This window comes from Gigantopelta aegis, chromosome 11 (assembly GCF_016097555.1).
Source record: "Gigantopelta aegis isolate Gae_Host chromosome 11, Gae_host_genome, whole genome shotgun sequence".
In the NCBI taxonomy this organism is placed as follows: domain Eukaryota; kingdom Metazoa; phylum Mollusca; class Gastropoda; order Neomphalida; family Peltospiridae; genus Gigantopelta; species Gigantopelta aegis.
Genome location: NC_054709.1, coordinates 22,915,001 through 22,937,952, shown reverse-complemented (window position 1 = coordinate 22,937,952; position 22,952 = coordinate 22,915,001). Strand labels below are relative to the sequence as shown.

At 36.4% G+C, this 22,952-nt stretch overlaps 1 protein-coding gene across 1 annotated transcript in view; it reads left to right on the top strand.

Annotated features, from left to right (window-relative positions):
* LOC121384987 (serine/threonine-protein kinase DCLK1-like) overlaps window positions 1–21,395 on the top strand; it is a 68,684-nt gene extending 47,289 nt beyond the window's left edge. The window contains 6 exon segments of the mRNA XM_041515499.1: window positions 2,922–3,877; window positions 3,880–4,524; window positions 7,175–7,321; window positions 13,811–13,943; window positions 16,935–17,102; window positions 20,571–21,395. Coding sequence (XP_041371433.1) covers window positions 2,922–3,877; window positions 3,880–4,524; window positions 7,175–7,321; window positions 13,811–13,943; window positions 16,935–17,102; window positions 20,571–20,806 — 2,285 coding nt within the window. The 3' untranslated portion in view covers window positions 20,807–21,395.
* The last annotated feature ends 1,557 nt before the right edge of the window (window positions 21,396–22,952 follow it).

The following is a 22,952-nucleotide window of genomic DNA, read 5'->3' as shown; positions in this document are numbered from 1 at the left end:
CTGTCAAGACACCACATGTACTTGTAGAACAGGGTTACTATATGTCTGTGTAATAACACTGCATCACACTCTGTGAGAGATGTCACTTTTTCCAAAACACGGAGTCCTTCCAGACATGGTAACCGCTGAGATTTTGCTGATAGTCTTTCTATTTTTTGCAAACATACTTAATGGAACAAGTTCATTTCCATGTCATAAATCTTGCTGGTGGAACCTTTTTCACAACTGACAGCATGAAGGTATATAATAAATACACCATGCATCCATTGTTATGTTCTTCTTTATCTTTACTACTGTCTTGTTTGTAGAAGATAGAAATATTTCTCAACAACAGTAAAAATGTTCTTTACCTTTACCTGTTTGAAAAAAGGATTCTCCTGGAACAAGACATTGTGTTATCAGACTGAGTGGTTGTGGAAGTAACTGCTCAGGTAACACCAATAGGTGTTGTTGGTATTCCACAAATGTCATCTAATCAAGAGGAGGCCCATATAAGAAATGAAGTTTTTTGGAGGTGTGCTGACAACATTTTGATCTAAACATCCTAATACTTCTCATCCACTACCATGCAGAGATACTTACCAGCACATTTTTGTCTTTAAAAGGATAATCCTCAGTTTACTGCCATTGTAGCGTATTTCAAAAACATAGAGCTTTTATAACAACTAAAATTAAAGATTAAATATTTTTTTCAGTTTAGAATATCATTGTCTGCATATGCAGTGTGTTTTGAGTTGTCCTAATGTTCGTAGTAACTCAAACTTCATTTTACTTCCTAAATGTACATTAAAAACTATTGGGAGGTAAATCCAGTTTGGACGACTACAAACATTACGATGACCAGAAACACACTGTTTTATCCACACACACTGATGTTCTAAACTACATGCATGTAGCCAACAGTAAAATGTATTTAAAGTTGTGAATACGGCTGTATTTAATTATTACTCAGTGTTTATATACATGCAAGGGAATCTTTCTGAGTTTGTTAATACCGGTATTTGATTTTGGCTATATTTATATAACTTCCTAGTTTATTTTCTTAATACATGTATATCTTGATATGTATTTTATGCCAATCCCCACTGTAGAGTAAATTGGCAAAAGGAAATTAGTTGGGAGTTGTATTTAAGTTGTACTAAAGTTGTACTAATTAGTTAATCAGGTAAATGTTTTTGTTTCTTCATTTAATAATTATTTGGAAAATACAGTGAAACCCATCGAAACTGCATGGACACCCTTGGGACCAGTAAACATGTCCGATATTAAGAGGGATCCAGTTTAGAGAGGTGAAGTTCTGTCCTGGTTTTTAAAAAGGGACTGTAATATGTCCGGTTTTGAGGGAATTCTGGTTTACAGAGGGTCCGGTCTTGAGAGGTTTCACTGTATATTTATAAATAATTGCGCTTGAGGTCTGGTTCCAAACTATATTAACAGGAATTATAAGAGGTCGACTGCCATTGGTCAGCTGTTAAAATATATACACAGTGAGAAGGCGTGGACACAAATGAACACAACTTGTCATTGGTTGAATAAATTATGTAGCTCTCTGCAGTCTTGTTTCTGATGTTTGTGAGTTCAAAACCACTGTATTAAAGATAAATAATTCAGTAGATAGCTGTAACCAGCGCCTTCTGACAAAACAAATACTATAATGGCCATACAAACAAACAATACAGTAAATTTAGTTGATATGGTTATTCTTCATTTGATAAAAGTAATTTAGGCCTCAAAAAGTAATAATTAAACCAGTTGTATGCAAATACTTTGGAATTTAGCATTTTTACTTTTTCGTATTTTTTCACCCCAAATGCATATTTTGACCCAAATTTCTCAGCCCGCACTAATTTGGCACAATGTCAACATTGGTTTCTTGAATCCTGACACCAAGATGAACATTTTGATATATCTCAGCCTAGCTACGTTGAACTCCTGGTTGGGCTATCTCGAAAATTGGTGGTCCACTAATTAATTTAGTTTAAGACCCATTTTGCCTGTCAAAAGAGCACGTACCATGTATTACGAGCATGCACCGCAGATAGCATTTTACAGAATTTCTAATTTCCAACTAATTGAAACTGATTAATAAATTTTGATTAAATTATATCAAGGTTTTAAAATGTTTGACAAATATCATTTACAGATCAATATTATACTTGTTTATAAGCCTAAATTGAAATTGGTTAAATATTAAAAAACCCAAAAACAATCCTGAAAAGAGATTTAAAAAATCCCACCCCCATCAGGAGACCGAGCTGTCAGAAAGAGATATGTTGCAGTGGAGGACAGCAACCTTGTTGGCAACATCCTCCTGGCTCCAGATAGTGGTCTGCGAAAAACAGTCCGTCATTTAGACCCAGTAGCTGAAATAGAAATTCACCTGCTAAATTAAAGTCACCAAAAAATCATAAATAATTTTTTAAGACCGATTTACAGAGGATTATCTCATTTGCTATTTACATGTAGTTCAACATTCTGTTATATTTTACTTCCATAATGCTCTAAATATATCTCAATGGTCCTAATTTTTCATATGCTGTCTTATTTCCAGTAGGCCATATTTTTTCATAGCAGGACATATTTTCAGTTCTGCTATTTTAAAACATATAATAGCAGGCCATATTTTACTTCAGATTTCAAGCGATGTACTAACCAGCCTTTGGAGTGGAATCCTCCAACAGAGGAAGTAAGAAGGGTGTCTTGTACTAGGAACTGGCAGTCCTCCTATGGCAAATCACTTGGGAGCAGCTAATCATGATATTGTTAAAATTTCCTTTGGACTTTTGCTTTGTGCAGAGATGCAGTTTTGAAAATAATAAAGGTTTTGTTGTTTAGATTGAATGGTTAACATTTACATGTATATATGTACATATATCTTAATGAATTAATTTTTAAAATAAATATTTCTTCTTTTTTTTCAGCCAAAGCTCAAAAGCTTGGACAAAGCGAAGATGGCAGCAATCCACTTGGTTCTTACAAGTATCGTGGGTATGCCAGCAACAACGCATTCCACCCTGGACGGTACTTCCGGTCTAACGCGAGCAATCAACACCGGCGCTACCCAGGGGCTTTTGGAATGGCCACTGGAAACGCATACCTCGCCCAATCAGACTCTTTACCGATAAAACCGAAAGTTGTCACTATTGTACGAAATGGTTCGAAACCAAGGAATAATGTAAGGATTTTATTGAATCGTCGTAGTGTTCAGTCTTTCGAACAGCTCATGGCTGATATCTCGGAAGCATTTGGGCCAAAGTGGAAAAATAACAAAGTGTGTAGATTGTATACAATGAAAGGACGTGAAGTTCAGAGTGTTTCAGATTTTTTCCGACAAGATGATGTGTTTGTAGGGGTAGGACTCAACGAAACATTGTCAGCTACAGATGCTCAAGATATTTTTGAAGAACTTTACCCCGACAGTCCGTATGCTAAAAATGTTCACAGGAACTGGGAAAGACAAAGGAAGAAGAGACATGCCGAACGCCATAAAGTTGAAGTATTGAAAGATCACGAACCTGATAAACGGGACAGTGGGTTTGGCGAAAGTACTGACGGAAGTAACAGCAATCGCGAGTCGGACCAGGAACTGGGATACGGTCGAAAGAGTAAAGTCCCTGATGAAAGTCATTCGGTTAGTCCTCATCCCAAAGAACTCGTTCCCAAAATTGATAAAGAAAGGGGAAATGCAGCTTATGAAGAAACCGAACGCTCAAAGAAACGACAAGCTAAGATGGTAGACTCTGAACGGAGAGCCCTTGAAGATGAGAAACGCAAACGTGGGTTGGTTGCGCTGAAACCACGAGATGATCCGTTTAAAAAGATAAAAGACCGCGAAAAAGAGAGAATTGAAGCTAGAAAGCGCAGAGAGAATGAACGAAGAGACTGCAAGAGATAGAAGAAGAGAAAGTAAGACAGAGACTAGAAGAGGCCAAAGCAAGAAGACAGAAGGAATTGGAGGAAGCAGAAGCTGCTGCAAGACAGAGACAACTCGCAGCAGAAAGAGCAGAGCAGGAGAGATTGCAGGCAGAGGCCATGTCTGCTACAGAGGATATTACAAACACAGAAAATAAACCCGAAAGTGTAAAAAGTGAAAAATCAAAGGTGGACAGTGTGACAAAAGTTGAGGCAGATGTTGTGAACGTCAAAGAAGAAGGTCATGTGAAAGAACGAGAGACGGATAAAGAGAACGAAAAACCTCCACCTAAAAAAAGGACCAAATTGAAAATTGTTCGAAAGACTAAGGCCGAGAGACGGGTGGACGGGGATGATTATGTGCTTTCAAGATACGACTTGGGGCGGACTTTAGGGGACGGGAATTTTGCCATTGTGCGACAGTCCAAGTCAAAGGTGACAGGTCAGGAGTTTGCGATGAAGGTTATTGACAAACACAAACTGAAGGGTAAAGAGCACATGGTTGAGAATGAGATTGAGATAATGAAGGACTGCAATCATCAGAACATTGTCAAGTTGTATGAGGAGTATGAAACAGATGATAAAATATATCTGGTCATGGAGCTCGTCAAGGTAGGTCACTCTTTTCACACATTCACATTATTAATGTTACTAGTAGGCTACGTGTAACATATTTATAGGAAACATCATACAAAATGGCAGCGATTTTAATATCCTATTTATTACCCATAATTGATCTTAATCGCTCAACTTGTTTGGTTGACCTTGCTGTATGTAGTATGCAAACGCCCAAAGAGAGACTCAAATAGGCAGGTCTTCTAGAATTTTTAAAAAATCCACTAGCCATGGGATCAGTGATTTAAAACATTTACTAGCCACGATTAAAAATTCACTAGCCCTACTTTACTTTTAAATTAATCCAATTTTGCTAAATAATAGTAATAATCAGATATGTCACCTAAAGAGGGAGATAGAGCTTAAAAACACTAACATTGGGGGGTTGGGTCAGGATATTCATGTTTACAAAATAGAGTTAACTGCAACATTTGACCCAAAACAAATTCACTAGCCATCGGGCATGGCAGTAGTAGTTATTTACTAGCCCAATTAACATTGAATATCACTAGCCATGGGAGTGGGGTTACCATAATCTAGAAGCCCTGAAATAGGGTACATGTACGTTATAAAACTTGAGGGATGGGTATTGGTTTAGAATTACATAACATTTTCAAAAAATAATTTCTTATTTTTATTTGTAAGAGTGAATGAAGTAATTTGGAGTGTAGGATGGTGCTTAACATTACATACTATTTCAAAGGATTAAAAAAATAATAATAAAAAATAAAAAGGTAGCAATCTTGATTTTCCATTAAGGAATTGTGGAACGACCATCATCTGAGACAAAGCTGGCATGTACCCCATGATCTCACACATTCAGCAAATGAGTGATTGGCAGACTACACCCAAGTTCAACCAGCTAATTATGTTTGCAAATTATTTTGACTGGTTCCCAAAGTGGTAATTCAGTTTACTGTGTAGCGTCAAAAACAGTCTAGCGAGCATTAGCGAAAAGCAGTTAATTGAACATGACCTGTGTGTGTGTCTACTATGATTGTTTGGTGCTACATGTATGTCAGGTTGTTTTACTATGCTTGCATTGGTGGATTGTGGATAGTGGGGGGTGGTGAACAGGGTAAATTTATGTAAATATAAATAAAGACAATTTGTGCTCAAACATTTTTAGGCGGTAACTAGGGATAGCGGTATATATATACCGGACGGCAGTATGACGATGTTTGATAGAAGTGCATTTCATTGTGCAAACAAAATGGGGGCCATATTGTAATTGTTTTTGTATATATGTACAGTAGATGTCGAGTTCCTTCTCAGTAGTATATATAACATTTAGTCTTGTTCAACTTACTGTGCTAGCACAACAACAATGCTATACAACCCCAAGTTATAACCTTCTCTGCAGAATTATCTCCCCATGCCGATGTACATAGTACACCCGCACATGAGCATACCGTATATCCTCATTTCTGATTCTGCAGTCCTCCAAGGTTACCGCAGTTCGATACACATTTGGTGTGTCGTGCCTGCTGGTCATGTTCATTTGAGTGGCATTTTGCTGTCTGTCTCGCGTCTCCGAGTGCAAGAGAATGGTAAGGAGGGAACTGGACAGGCGTAGCCTGGAGGCGACCTCTGGGCTTGTTCTCAAGTCCGAAGTGTCATAGCGATGGATGCCGGGTTGTCGGTCCCTTGGAGGAGAGTACTTGCAGCTCGAGGGTAACGTCTCTTTCACGGTCGATGGTTGACCGCGGCGCAGTTAGGCACTGCTTCGATCATGGCACCATTTGGCGCTGCTTCAGTTAACACACCACTCAGCGTGGTCAGGGAGCTGTTTGGTGCTGTTTCGGTCATGGAGCCGTTTGGTGCTGTTTCGGTCACACAGCCGTTCAGCACCGTTTTGGTCCCAAAGCCGTTCGGTGCTGTTTCGGTCACGGAGCTGTTTTGGTCACAGAGCCGTTTGGTGCTATTTCTGTCATGGAGCCGTTCGGTGCTGTTTTGGTCATGGAGCCGCTCGGTGCTGTTTCGGTCACAGAGCCGTTCGGCACCGTTTTGGTCCCAAAGCTGTTCGGTGCTATTTCGGTCAAGGAGCCGTTTGGTGCCATTTAGGTCACGGAGCTGTTTGGTGCTGTTTAGGTCAGAGCTGTTCGGCACTGTTTCGGTCAAGGAGCCATTAGGTGCTGTTCACTAATTAATATACAGGGGTTTCCCCGGGGCAATAAGTCGTAGCAGGCTGCCTGCTGATTAAACTGAAAAATTAAATATCTCTGGTTAATATTTCAAAAGAATTATAATATTATAGAAGAAGTATGTTTACTTGAAAAAAAAAACACCTAATGACTAAAGAACTAAGTATATACATGGTCCATATTTTAAAGGAGTTGTAATTATAGAAGAAATATGTTTACATGCATGTAACCACAAAACAAATGACTAAACTGAAAAACTAAATATCTGTGGTTAATATTTTATACAAGTTTTACTTCCAGAAGTACATGTACATGTATGTTTAATTAAAAAATTAATGACTGAACTAGAAAACTAAATATCTGTGGTTAATATATTTTTTTGAGTTTTCATTATGGAAGATGTATGGTTAATTAAAAAAAAAACCTACCGGTAATGAATAAACTAAAAAACTACATGTAAGAAGTAAATAAGAAAACTGACTTGAACTATTTGTGTTTTTCAGGGAGGTGATTTGTTTGATGCCATCACACAGAGTGTCAAGTTTGGAGAGGTTGATTCCGCCAACATGGTGAAGGACCTGTGTAGCGCTCTCTTCTACCTGCACTCTCGCGAAATCGTCCACCGAGATCTGAAACCAGAAAACCTTTTGGTACAGTCTTTTGTATTTTCTCAAGATCGAGTCCTCTCGTACCACACAAAAATTTAAATCCTAGACTTTTAAAAAAAAAAAAAATTATTTGATCAAGTTTACATTCACATACAAGTAGTTATTTGAGCTTGTGTATTGTACTGATTTTATGAAACAAGTGTCGTAATTTTTATATTGCCCAAGGGAGAGCAATGGTAATACATGGATCCTGACATAAGTTTTGTTAAATCAGTATGACTCACACTTGAGTGTAATAACTTCTTTATTATCCATAATATTATTTAGTCAGGGAGCCAAGGCTGACATTTTTGGTCAAGGTGAACCCTTATCTGCTATAGTTTTATACCATTTTTTATTTGAAGTTTATCATCTCAGAAGATACAAAATCCATTGCGAATTTTATATTGTATTTCATGGGCACTCTAGAATTTTCTAAAACTTGTTTTTCTAAAATGTTTAGAAATTGTTTATGGAAAGTTGTATCACAAATGATGTAAAACAAAAAAATATATTGTTTTAGAGTACATAAACCACGAGAGAAATGTTTGTCTAAACATAGGTAAAAAGCAAAATATATCTATTACACTGGGGAACAAAATTTTCATTGAGTTACATGTAGATTTTTGACATGTTTTTGACTAACTTAAAATTTTGGCCTCTGAATTCAAATATAACCCAAATGTTTCTCCATCACATCAACTGTTAGAGCTACAGGATTCCCACGCTTTGTCTCAAAAACCATAAAAATACCGCAGCTAACAAATTTGTGTTTATTTTATACAATGTTTTAAACATTTACATACAATGGAAAAAAAAAATTGCTTGACTAATGTTTGTTTAAAGTTACTTGTTCATACAAAGGATATTGTGTAAGTCAAATTGTGTGTAAGTAGTTACGGTAAAAATATACGTTTATAGCTTTTCCTGGAGTCTGTGGACAATCTCACTTGATGCTCCAACAATAGTCAGTCATCATATGTACATCCCATCTACCCTGATACCGTTCCTCCATGACCTTCAAATCTTAGTGGAATCGTTCACCTTGCTTATCACTGACTTCACCAAGGTTTTCCGGGAAGTTAGCAAGATGGCTATGCAGAATATGCAACTTGATGCTCATGTTGCAACCGAGCATTTTGTAGCTCTCCAATAGTTTCTGGACAATTTCAGTGTAATTCTTTGCTAGTGTACAATGTACATGTATATTTCCAAGAAAGTTCTTGACAAGGTCTTTGAATGATAACCAAGCATTCTTTTCGAGTTCTGACATTGTCCCCATGAAATGTTCACATTTGATGAGCTGCCGAATCTGTGGACCATCAAACACACCTGCCTTGATTTTTTCAATTGACAGGCCAGGAAATGCCAAAATGAGGTACTTGAAACAGTTGCCTTCAGTTGGCAATGCTTTAACAAATTGCTTCATGAGACCCAGTTTTATGTGCAGAGATGGGAATATAATTTTCTTTCTGTCAACAAGTGGCTCATGTTGTGTTTATTTTATATAATGTTTTAAACATTTACATACAATTTGGGATATCATGTTGGGATCACCAGGTTTGAGGTCAGATCTTGGAGGCCAATTCCTATCCACCCAATGCTTCTCTCGAGCTCTGCTGTCCCACATGCACACAAAACAGGGATACTTGGTGTATCCGTGTTGCTGACCAAGAAGTAGCATATCATTTTACGGTCAACACAGATGATCCAATTGTGTTTGTGATATTGCAACAACTCAATGACTCTCTTTATGTCTCCATATTCTTCACGAAGACAAACTGAATGCCCAATTGGAACTGCACCAAATAAATTGCCATTGTGGATGAGGACACACTTTAAGCTCCGCTTTGAGCTATCGATGAACAGTCGCCATTCAGTTGAGTTGTAGATCGGAATTCCCAATTCCTCCAGTAAACCATGTATGTTATGGCAATACACAAAGCTACTGTCACTTCGAAAGTACTGCAGAAATGCACTTTCTCTGGATCGAAAGTATGATACCTTCGCTCCTTTTGAAGCAAGTTTTTCTCATTCAGTCTTGATGCTAGGAGTTCTGAAGCCTTTTTTGATAGTCCCAAATCTCGTGCCAAATCATTTATCTCATGCTGATCGAATCCTTTACGAACTGAGTCATCTTCAATTTCAAAATCTTCATCATTGCTGTCACTGAATTCTTCATCATAACCCAGATCTTCAAGAGGGTAGTCGAACGAAAACTGGCACTGGGATTTCAGCTGAATGAGACACTGGACATACATTGTATAGCTGATGATAGACTAGGATACTCGATTTTATTACTTACGGACAAACAATGCAATTTTGCTTATTCAGAGGGTCAGCTGTGGAGAAAAAACTTGACGTGATAGAAGAAAACTGACTGTAGTTTTGAAATCAGCATGCCAATTTTAGTCTTAAATCAAGTGAAAAATTGTTCCCCAGTGTTATGTTTCCGGCAACGTCGGCGATGGTGTCAACATTTACATTTAGCTTGAACATTAAATTTACGTTTAGCCCCATTTCTCAAAAACTATTAGTCCTACTTCATTGAAACTTGGTTTATAGCTGTGCCTATGTTTATCACAATGCACGTTTAAAGAGACATACCCTAGTTTTTAAACACTAAGGCATATTTTTGACTATTAAGAGTCGTTTTTGATAACTGAAATCAGACATTATTTAGATTTTATTGTTTAGATTATCTATTTTCGTACATTTGAAGTGTTTTTGGTCATCCTGGTGTTTTTAATACCACAAAATGCATTTCTCTTTATTTTCAAAAACACACGTGCATCTGAGAAGTAACAGTTATGGAGTTGAGTTTTAGTCTATTTTTAGAGGGTATTTCACCATTTCAAAGTCCCAGACTCATGTTTCACTCAATTGTAACTTTATCCAAATGTGTTACAGGTTTGTAGATTAACTAAACTTAGTGTTAATTTTCATGGGCTGAAACTAGGGTCTGTCCCTTTAAAACATTTAAAATTTTTAGATATTAATTAAAAATACATCAATATTTCCCCCTCTTTCTTATTCTGGAAGCCTTTTGCTGGAGAGTATAATATAATGAATACAGTTTATACTAACAGAATCTAGCTATCACCATTGTGAGGTATAAATAAGGGAATTCCAACCTGGGGGACAAAAAAAAAAAATTGAGGGCTGAGGTTTTACCTTCCAAAAATATTTTGTTTTGTCCTGAGGGTTGAAATTGCCTTTTATTACCCATATGGGCAGAGAGAAGTGGGGAATGAAAAGTGATCTTTCCCTAGAGAAAGAAAACCCCATTTAATTCTTCCCCTACAGGGCTAGCTCTGGCACTCACCAAATTTGCCAATTATGAATTTCAAAAACAATTGGCAAATTTTATTTTAATTTGGCGAAATAATTTTATGTAATAATTGATATTTTGTTACACTATTACTGGGTTTTTGCAATGATTGAAGTTTAATAGCTAATTTGGTGAAAATGTCTGCTAACCCAGAGCTAGCCCTACCCTAGAATGTTTTGAAGTCGTAAACATTGTTCCACTATAGGCAGGTAATTGTGTGTGAGAATAGTTTCCATGGTGGACATCAGGTCATTTGCAACTAACTTATGTATGTCACAGCTGTGACCCAACACTGCCTCTTGTTCTCAACTTGCAAACAACAGTATCTTTTGAAAATCTTCCATGAAATGGTAATATTGAAAATGGGTAATAAATAGAATACCCAATACGCTACTCAGCAATACTGTTTATCTTGCACTCATGGATTGATGACTGTCCTTCTCTCACCAAAGGCTTGGGAAGGACAACATCAATTCACTCATGTAAAATAAGTGGTATTGCCGCGTACATGTACATGTAGCTTGTTAAGTATTCTCTAAATCTATACCTCAAAACAGTGATTGATTCTTTTTCTTGCCCATTTAATTACAGTAACAAAACAATAATTTTGTAAGAAATGGTTTGTTTATTGTAGAACGATTTCTAAACATTTCACCTACAAACTCATTTATATCATACACAAAAAAATATAGTTCATATTATGTAACAACATAAAAATATAACAACCTAACGATAAATATAAAGTTGAAAAAATTTAATTTGTTTAAATATTTTTAAAACAATGATACAACATAAAATGGTAAACAGAATTCTGAAAAACATGAGTAATGATGTCAGTTGTCATAAAACGTGAGTTATGACGTCAGGCATATGTAAACTTAATATGTAAAACCCCAGACTTGCTTCGCCATTAATTAACATATTTTACTACAATGAAAAGGGAACTGGTGAATTGAGATGTAACTTTATAATGATTACATGTAATACTAAGTTCATATAAAAATATATTATTTAGTTTAAAACCTATACTAATTATCATATCATTTTTTTTTTTACAAAAGTATTCATCGTAAATAGAAGAGTAGTTTTTTTTAGCACAAATTACTATCAAATTGTGTAGATTAGATCTTACTTTTAATTTATTTTTAATACAGGGATGAAGGCAAAATGCTGGAACAGCCAAGTAGCATCTGGATTGTTATTATTAATTGATATGCAGTATGCAGCATTTAAAGGCATAACCTCATGTGCAGTTGCTTTACATTACGGATGTAACGTATGATATTCTTGAATGTTCGGTGCACTAACAGTGATCTGTATCATAGTTGCATTCATATTCGTCACTTAGCTGAACAGAATACATGAATACATATATGTAATTCTAACTGTACAGTTTATATTTCTAATTCACACTGACCAAAATGCAATACCGATTCGATTGTTTGATAATGTCCGGACCGATTTTGTAGTAAATAAAGCACATTTACCAATCCTTTTTTATTCAACTCATTGGACTGGTACCCTATGTGTACCTTGATTTCGCTTCTGTCAATAAAAAACAAAAAGCAATTAAAAAACCCCACCCATGATTAATAATTTTTTACTTTAAAAAACAAACAAAAAACGCCTATATACTGTTCTTCCTTTCTGCAAAATCTTTTGACTTTTGTATTCATGGACGTGAATATATATTCGTATTCGTCACCTCATATTCGTGATATGTATTATATTCGCCACCATGTGTATTCCTCACCTCATATTCATGATATGTATCATATTCAGCACCATGTGTATTTGTTACCTCGTATTCGTGATATGTATCATATTAGGCACCATGTGTATTCGTTACCTCGTATTCGTGATATGTATCATATTCGGCACCATGTGTATTCGTTACCTCGTATTCGTGATATGTATCATATTAGGCACCATGTGTATTCGTTACCTCATATTCGTGATATGTATCATATTCGGCACCATGTGTATTCGTTACCTCATATTCATGATATATATCGTATTCGGCACCCTGTGTATTCGTTACCTCATATTCATGATATGTATCGTATTCGGCACCCTGTGTATTCGTTACCTCATATTCATGATATGTATCGTATTCGGCACCCTGTGTATTCGTTACCTCATATTCATGATATGTATCGTATTCGGCACCCTGTGTATTCGTTACCTCATATTCATGATATGTATCGTATTCGGCACCCTGTGTATTCGTTACCTAATATTCATGATATGTATCGTATTAGGCACCCTGTGTATTCGTTACCTCATATTCATGATATGTATCATATTAGGCACCCTGTGTATTCGTTACCTCATATTCATGATATGTATCATATTAGGCACCCTGTGTATTCGTTACCTCATATTCATGATATGTATCATATTAGGCACCCTGTGTATTCGTTACCTCATATTCATGATATGTATCGTATTCGGCACCATGTGTATTCGTTAAATCATATTCATGATATGTATCATATTCAGAACCATGTGTATTCCTCACCTCATATTCATGATATGTATCATATTCGGCACCATGTGTATTCGTTACCTCGTATTCGTGATATGTATCATATTAGGCACCATGTGTATTCGTTACCTCATATTCGTGATATGTATCATATTAGGCACCATGTGTATTCGTTACCTCGTATTCGTGATATGTATCATATTCGGCACCCTGTGTATTCGTTACCTCATATTCATGATATATATCGTATTCGGCACCCTGTGTATTCGTTACCTCATATTCATGATATGTATCATATTAGGCACCCTGTGTATTCGTTACCTCATATTCATGATATGTATCGTATTCGGCACCATGTGTATTCGTTAACTCATATTCATGATATGTATCATATTCAGAACCATGTGTATTCCTCACCTCATATTCATGATATGTATCATATTAGGCACCATGTGTATTCGTTACCTCATATTCATGATATGTATCATATTCGGCACCATGTGTATTCGTTACACCCATACTATACATGTACCTTGGTTAATCCAGCAGTAGCCTTAATTCATCCCTGTAGAAAAAAGGAAATTTAATTAATATAACTAGCTATGCAGTTTGATGGTATGTGTATGTATGAGGGTGTTCACAGTCAACAAAATGTTGTTGTTTTTAACTCTAGGTCCACCGGAATAAGGATGGTACGATAACATTAAAACTGGCTGACTTCGGCCTGGCAATGGAAGTAAAGGAGGCCATTTATACAGTGTGTGGCACACCAACATACGTTGCACCTGAAATACTGTCGGAAATTGGTCAGTGTTACTTTGAAATCTTACTTGCTGCAGTCTCATTATTATATATGTGGTTTTTGTGGTGTTTTCATTTTGTTTTTTGTTTTTTTCCCCCGTCCTTTTGCCACCAGCTCCGATTATTATTAATTTTTTGTAAATCCACTAGCCGTCAGGCATGGTAAAACTGATAATTTGGTAGCTTGACCGGGCTACCATATATTCTAGAAGCCTTATTTTATTGTGATGCTATTAAAAGGGAAGTAAGCTCAAACATGAACCGTAAATGTGTTGGAAACATGCATACCCAGACCACCAATACATACTGACACTTTAAGAAATAAAAAACGTGTAATTTTAGAGTTCAGAAAAAAGAAGTGATAATTCCTGCAGCCATTTTGTTTAGTTTTCAGCACGTCCAGTAATCTACATGGGTTACCAGGTCTGTATTTTGTGGTGACCTGTACATGGGTTACCAGGTCTGTATTTTGTTGTGACCTGTACATGGGTTACCAGGTCTATTTTGTGGTGACCTATACATGAGTTACCAGGTCTGTATTTTGTGGTGACCTGTACATGGGTTACCAGGTCTGTTTTGTGGTGACCTATACATCAGTTACCAGGTCTGTATTTTGTGGTGACCTATACATGAGTTACCAGGTCTGTATTTTGTGGTGATCTGTACGTCAGTTACCAGGTCTGTATTTTATGGTGACCTAGACATGAGTTACCAGGTCTGTATTTTATGGTGACCTGTACATGAGTTACAGGTCTGTATTTTATGGTGACTTGTACATGAGTTACCAGGTCTGTATTTTGTGGTGACCTATACATGGGTTACCAGGTCTGTATTTTATGGTGACATGTACATCAGTTACCAGGTCTGTATTTTGTGGTGACATATACATGAGTTACCAGGTCTGTATTTTGTGGTGATCTGTACATGGGTTACCAGGTCTGTATTTTGTGGTGACCTATACATGAGTTACCAGGTCTGTATTTTATGGTGACCTGTACATGGGTTACCAGGTCTGTATTTTGTGGTGACCTAGCTGTACATGAGTTACCAGGTCTGTATTTTATGGTGACCTATACATGAGTTACCAGGTCTGTATTTTGTGGTGATCTGTACATGGGTTACCAGGTCTGTATTTTGTGGTGACCTATACATGAGTTACCAGGTCTGTATTTTATGGTGACCTGTACATGGGTTACCAGGTCTGTATTTTGTGGTGACCTAGCTGTACATGAGTTACCAGGTCTGTATTTTATGGTGACCTATACATGAGTTACCAGGTCTGTATTTTGTTGTGACCTGTACATGGTTTACCAGGTCTGTATTTTGTGGTGAGCTATACATGGGTTACCAGGTCTGTATTTTGTGGTGATCTAGCTGTACATGAGTTACCAGGACTGTATTTTATGGTGACCTATACATGAGTTACCAGGTCTGTATTTTGTGGTGACCTGTACATGAGTTACCAGGTCTGTATTTTGTTGTGACCTGTACATGGGTTACCAGGTCTGTATTTAGTGGTGACCTGTACATGGGTTACCAGGTCTGTATTTTGTGGTGAGCTGTACACGTATGGGTTACCTGGTCTGTATTTTGTGGTGAGCTGTACATGGGTTACCAGGTCTGTATTTTGTGGTGACCTGTACATGGGTTACCAGGTCTGTATTTAGTGGTGACCTGTACATGGGTTACCAGGTCTGTATTTTGTGGTGAGCTAGCTATACATGGGTTACCAGGTCTGTATTTTGTGGTGAGCTGTACATGGGTTACCAGGTCTGTATTTAGTGGTGACCTGTACATGGGTAACCAGGTCTGTATTTTGTGGTGAGCTAGCTATACATGGGTTACCAGGTCTGTATTTAGTGGTGATCTGTACATGGGTTACCAGGTCTGTATTTTGTGGTGACCTGTACCTGGGTTACCAGGTCTGTATTTTGTGGTGAGCTAGCTATACATGGGTTACCAGGTCTGTATTTTGTGGTGAGCTGTACATGGGTTACCAAGTCTGTATTTTGTGATGACCTGTATATACATGGGTTACCATGTCTGTATTTAGTGGTGAGCTGTACATGGGTTACCAGGTCTGTATTTTGTGGTGACCTGTACATGGGTTACCAGGTCTGTATTTAGTGGTGACCTGTACATGGGTTACCAGGTCTGTATTTTGTGGTGAGCTAGCTATACATGGGTTACCAGGTCTGTATTTTGTGGTGAGCTGTACATGGGTTACCAAGTCTGTATTTTGTGATGACCTGTACATGGGTTACCAGGTCTGTATTTAGTGGTGAGCTGTACATGGGTTACCAGGTCTGTATTTAGTGGTGACCTGTACATGGGTTACCAGGTCTGTATTTAGTGGTGACCTGTACCTGGGATACCAGGTCTGTATTTAGTGGTGAGCTAGCTATACATGGGTTACCTGGTCTGTATTTTGTGGTGAGCTGTACATGGGTTACCAAGTCTGTATTTTGTGATGACCTGTACATGGGTTACCAGGTCTGTATTTAGTGGTGAGCTGTACATGGGTTACCAGGTCTGTATTTAGTGGTGACCTGTACCTGGGATACCAGGTCTGTATTTAGTGGTGACCTGTACATGGGTTACCAGGTCTGTATTTAGTGATGACCTGTACCTGGGTTACCAGATCTGTATTTAGTGGTGACCTGTACATGGGATACCAAGTCTGTATTTAGTGATGACCTGTACCAGGGTTACCAGGTCTGTATTTAGTGGTGACCTGTACGTGGGTTACCTGGTCTGTATTTAGTGGTGACCTGTACATGGGTTACCAGGTCTGTATTTAGTGGTGACCTGTACATGGGTGACCAGGTCTGTATTTTTGTGATGAGCTAGCTATACATGGGTTACCAGGTCTGTATTTTGTGGTGAGCTGTACATGGGTTACCAGACACATTGCTTACTTAGATTTCTGCATGGACCAAGTGTTTAAATTTTGCCTTTAAATTGTTTATAAATTAAATATTCTTTATTTGTTACAGGGTATGGACTTGAAGTGGATATGTGGGCTATAGGGGTAATCACCTACATTTTGCTCTGTGGCTTTCCGCCATTTCGCAGTCCAGATCGAAACCAGACGGAACTGTTCGAATTCATTAAGGCTGGGAAGTACGAGTTTTTAAGTCCATATTGGGATAATACTTCACATGGTAAGTTAATAGCTAGGTCTTCATTTGAATATTTATTGAGAACCAGGGAACATGATGTTTTTAAAATTTTAATTACAGTACAAACAGTTGCTAATCAATTGAAAATTGATCACCAACTGCTATTTAAAATTTACAATGGTGTAGCTCCTGGTATGCTGAGTTTAGCTCTACAATTTAGCTTCACATTTTACCTTACATATGTACATGTCTCTTAAGTGTATATTAAAATACATCATTTTGTTACTTTTTGATTGTGTTTTGTGATGTTTTTAAGGGGATGGGGGAGGGTAACTGTCTAGCACTTACATAGATTGACATACAGGTAGCGTACAAGCCATCATGAATTCACCAGCAATATATAGTGTGGCATGGAATGCTGTTTTATAAACTAATTAAACAACTAATTTTTCTCTATGAGGTTAGAACTTGTTTTAACCTTCTGCATGACAACTGCAGGTGAGATATCTGGCTCGATGTCACGCCAGTTGGCGTACTGAAAACTGTATATAGTGCATTCCCCAATTCATATTTCCGGCTGTTTTGCACGTGGCACTCACCTGAAACATTTCTATCAGCCAGGAAACAGTTTAGTTTACAGTATTGCTACTTTTGTTTTTCGTTTTTCAATGGAAAAGACCTTGGAATTTTGGTTTTCAACAAGTATTTTCTCTAATGTACAAGAATGGCGGCACGTCACAGTCATAATTTTCAGGAATCGATAGCTGATTGTGACAGCTAAATTTCATAATACATTTGATAATTTTACCAACAATGAAAATCACCAAATATTGGAATATGAATCGTAGTTAATTTTTTGTTAAAACATTCTGATCAGAAATAATTGTTCGGAATAATGAACATAAATACTGGACAGCTCGCCATAAATGCCCATATGTACATATTATAATTATTAGTTGAAAAAAACATTTTAATTGTCACTTGAACCAATGCAAAAAAATATACATTAATTGTTGGAATCAAAAGGTAACATGTACATGTACATGCTGACAATCGGCCTACCCCCACTCATTGAACGAAAATATCTAATTATTGAGTCGTGTTATTTACTATTTTCAAGTATAGAAGCACAAAATATCATAAAAACAAAGTATATAACTGTAATTTGCATGGTTGAATTTATGTCTTGAAGCAATCAATAAAAAAGGAACTGTTTTTATATTTACATGTATGTTTATTCATTTAACAGTCAGCAAAATGCTGCATGGTGTTTAACATATTGCTTGTAACATAAGGTGGGGCAAACTTCTTTTTTGGGTTTTTTAAATAGCTTTGGTTATATTCCTATTTTTTATATTATATTATTGACTATATATATTGTAGTAATACAGTGAAACCTGTCTAAACCGGACCCTGAAGATACAGAAATCCTGTCAAAACTGGCTAAGTTTCAGGGTCCCGAAAGTTTATTATTTAAACAATGTATTAAAACCCTGATAAAACCGGAACCTGTCCATTTCAGAAACCGGACTGATTTTTGGTTCAGAAATGTAAAATCGTTAATTAATTAACCTGAACAAACTGGCGTACGTAGTGTAAATGAATTGTCTACTTAACAAAAACACGACACCAGAAAACAATGCTGACTGGAATATATGCTGTGCAGCATCCAGTGTTACGTCATGATGCAGTCACCGATTTCTGCCCAGGTTAACAGACATCAGAGTAATCAATTGTTTTCAATTGTATTGTCTTGGGCAGTGCAAAATTTCTTTTATCTTCAGACAAATCTCAGATGCTCACACAGTTGAGTTTCCAACATTGATTTTGGTCAGTGCGCTTTAATAATGAAATACTGACACTCTGAGAGTAAAATTAAATGCTATAAATAACTAAATTGTAAGAGTAAAATACACACATGTGACTTAATTAATTTGTATTTTATACACTAAATACAAACAGAATATGTTATCTTTTCTGTGATAAAAGTGAGAAATACGCACAATGAATTTTGCTGAGAAAGAACAAAAATGTCTTGACCACCACCGGCTAAATGTAAGCGTGTGGAATTATCTGTCATTTTGCAACCTTAATTGTGATAAAAACTAAATTACATTGAAATTTGTTGTTTTTGTTTAAGTATGCTTAAAATTAATGTTTGTTCATAACAAAATTGGGATATAACAACATTATTATTAGTCCGACAGTCTTCAGTAATTCTCAGACTTGTTCATTTACAGTTATAAGTCTATGATGCGATATGTCAAGGGAAATAACTCTGTATTCTAAAATGTGACCCTCTAAACACTGGATCCTGTCTATATAAATTATATAAATATTAGGATACATATTAGGTCCCCGACGTGATCCGGTTTAGACAGGTTCACTGTAGTCATATTTTTAAAGTAAAACTCTATTGATCTACATTCTTAGTTTACGTTTTCAAATTTTAGCGCCATTAATATTTGCTTCCATAGAAAAACGATTGGTGTGTGACCTAACATTTTTACTGACGCCACTCACTAGTACGTCAAAATAAACATGCACATACAGACGACACTTCGATATATGTTTTGGGCATGATCATTCGCCATAAATTAAGAAAACTACAAATGTTTTAATTGACATACGGGTCATGTGTTTTTTACCTATTTTGGTTCCTGTGTAGAAATTTATTTTTTAAGGTAAAATGTAACAAAGAATTGGATATACTTAACATTTCTTTGCTACTTAAAATTGACTGTCTACACATCTTACTGTGAGAATTGGAATGTAAACAATTGGTATATGTAGCATTTTACTTTAAAAAGGGGAGAAATCCCAAATGGCATAACTTAATAGAGACAATGACTCAACAGGGTGAGAGTATAGATACACCAGCCATTAAGTAATGTCTAAAATGGCTCTATACATGTAGCTATAATAGTGAAAAATACATTGTTGTGTTTAAAAACTAGGGTATGTCATTAATGGACTGTTTAAAAACTAGGGTATGTCATTAATGGACCGTGTTTCCTTCCTATCCCAACCATTCAGTGGCCCATGATTGGTACATTAAAGGCTGTGGGATGTACCGTCCTGTCTGAGGAATAGCCTATAAAATGTCCCATGCTGCTTTATCAGTAGGCAGTGTTAATTTCTGCCAGAAAGAAATTTTTTGGTATGGTGCTATGTAATTGAATACAATCACAGTCAACAGGGGGTATGGGGGGTGAACCTCCCCCAGAAAGAAAATGTGTTAAGTTTAGGTTTAGGGTTAAGAAAATCATGTACAGTAATGATATAAGAGTCATTAATTTTGTTAAAAGGTTAACTTAATTATATTAAACAAATAAAATCTGCAAAAAAAATAGGGTATGGCACCATACCAGTTTTACTCTCTTGCAGAAACCCTGGTAGGAGTAGTCTATGTGGTAGCTAGGGTTTTCTTAAAATGTCCATTAATTTGTTTGACACCAAATACCTGTAGTTTAAAATGTGTCGTAAAACAAACATTCCTTTTCTTTCCAGTTGCCAAGGATCTGATTCTGCGCTTGTTGATTGTGGACAAGAAGCGACGTTACACAGCAATCGACGTACTCAGTCACCCGTGGATTATATTTGGTGGAGACACGTCTACGCCACGGGATACCAAAATGGAAGAATTACGAAGAGAGAGAAGAAAAGAGTTGGAATCACAAGGAAGACAGAATCTTGAGAGCTACCAAAAGTTGAAAGAAAGAAGAAAAGCAGCAAAACGTGAATAACAAACAAAAAATAAAAACCCAGAGTCCTCATATATAGAACTTTAAATTAAAATGGAGGTTATACGGTTTCAGAGTATATTTTACATATTAACATATTGCTATTCATCAAAACCCTACTGAGAATGTATTTTATAACAAATGTTTAAGGATGATGCATTCTTCACTTAAATGTATGCATATATTTATGATTAATCATGCACGACTCAATGTTTTCAAGTTCGTAACAAAATGTTTGACACATGTGAAAGGATGTATCCTGAGTTTGAAACCATTGTAACATGTTTCCAAATAATAAATCCTTTTTGACAACTAAAGTTACATCTGGAATACAGTTTAGTTTTTAGAATATAAGTTTCTATATATTAAATATGTCATCTTAATGTTTGTAATAACTCTTAATTTCATTTTACTTCCTATGTAACTTTTTTGACACATTTGAAATTATTTGGAGGTGAAAAAACCCTAGTACTTTGGATAACAAAAATCGCCTTGAATGCATTCTTCACTTTAGATGAGAGAATACATTTGATTTGTAACTTTAGTTCTTAAAGATACTGTTAGTTGAAAACCTGTTACATTGGCTCACATAAGCATACGAGATGGGGGGGGGGGGGGGGGGGGGGGGGGGGGGGGGGGGGGCATGGGCAGGGTTTCTGCCAGAGGGTAAAATGGGTATGGCACCATACCCAAATGCTTTTGCAGATTTAAAACAAAATTAAGTTAACCTTAATTTTGACAAAATTAATTACTCTTATCATTACTGTATGATTGCATTCAGTTCCATAGTGCTATACTCAAACATTTCTTTGTGGCAAAAACACTGCCAGGGGGCCGGGTCAACTAGTACTGGAGCAAATTTTCAAATTTGGGCAAAATTAGCTGGTCTGATACCTAATTTTCAGTGTATTTCCATAATTCTACTCACAATCCATGTAAAATGCTCAGTGATTTGTTTGAACCCTACATGTATATAGCTGGTTGACAGTAATGTTAATATGAAAGGTTGCTATTGAGATTTAGATCTTTTTATTTATTTTTTATTTTTTATTTTTTATTTTTTTTTGGGGGGGGGGGGGGGGGGGGAGTCTGCCCCCTCCCACTGAAATGGGATCCTGTATGCCTATGTTGGTTCATGACAGTTAGTCTGTGTTGAACATGTATTATTATGACAAATGTGGTTTAATTGTTATATGTGATATTATCGTACATTGTGTACCGGTATCATTTTAACGTAAAGGTAAGCATTCTTTTTGACTGGTAAACTGTTCTTATTTGTCTTCATATTTAGTATTCATCTTCAGCCATATTTAATTATTATATTATATGTCTCTTATTTAAAAACAAACAAAAAACAGTTCAGCTAGGTTGTTTTATATTTTATTGGATAAAATTTAATCTCTATAGGTACATGCATGTACATGTATGTACATGTTTCAATATGTATGTCACATGCTTATTTTGTTTTACATGTATATCAATGCAAAAACGGTGGTCTTTTTTCCCAATTACTATGGCTAGCATTAATATATCAGTGTTTAAATGGTTAACACTTTTGTCATGTTTATTATGATTTTAATGCTGATAGTATATCGATATATACAATAGCAGCTAGCTCTATAAGGCCAATTGTAAAGAAATATTTATTTGCTGTAACCAAACTGAATAATAAAAATCATCCACATTTAATTGTGTCCATATAATTGTCTAGCCCTAACACTTGAAGTCAGGGTTTGTACGCGCCTGGAAAACCCTTGAAAACCCTTAAAAATAAACTAATGTATTCCAGTGCTTGAATACCCTTTAAAATCATCTTGCGGTCTGGAAAACCCTTGAAAATGATAATTTGATGTCAAATAAAATATAAACGCCTAAAACGGAGGCTTTATTTACTTTATTTAACATGTAATTAAATTATTTGTTTCATTTCCGCGGCACAATCAAATGCCAATCGTCCGGCTAATCGATGTTTACCGGCACAGTTGACGTGTGAATGTTTGTTGTTGTTTTTTATCTTGCGATGCGAGGATCACGCAGCCACGAGATCCAAGCGACAGCGTCGCCATATTGGAAAAGAAAGTTTGTCACTTTTTACCGCTGGGTATTTAGCAAGTTCAGGGAGCGTGTTAAGTTAATGAATCTATTGTAA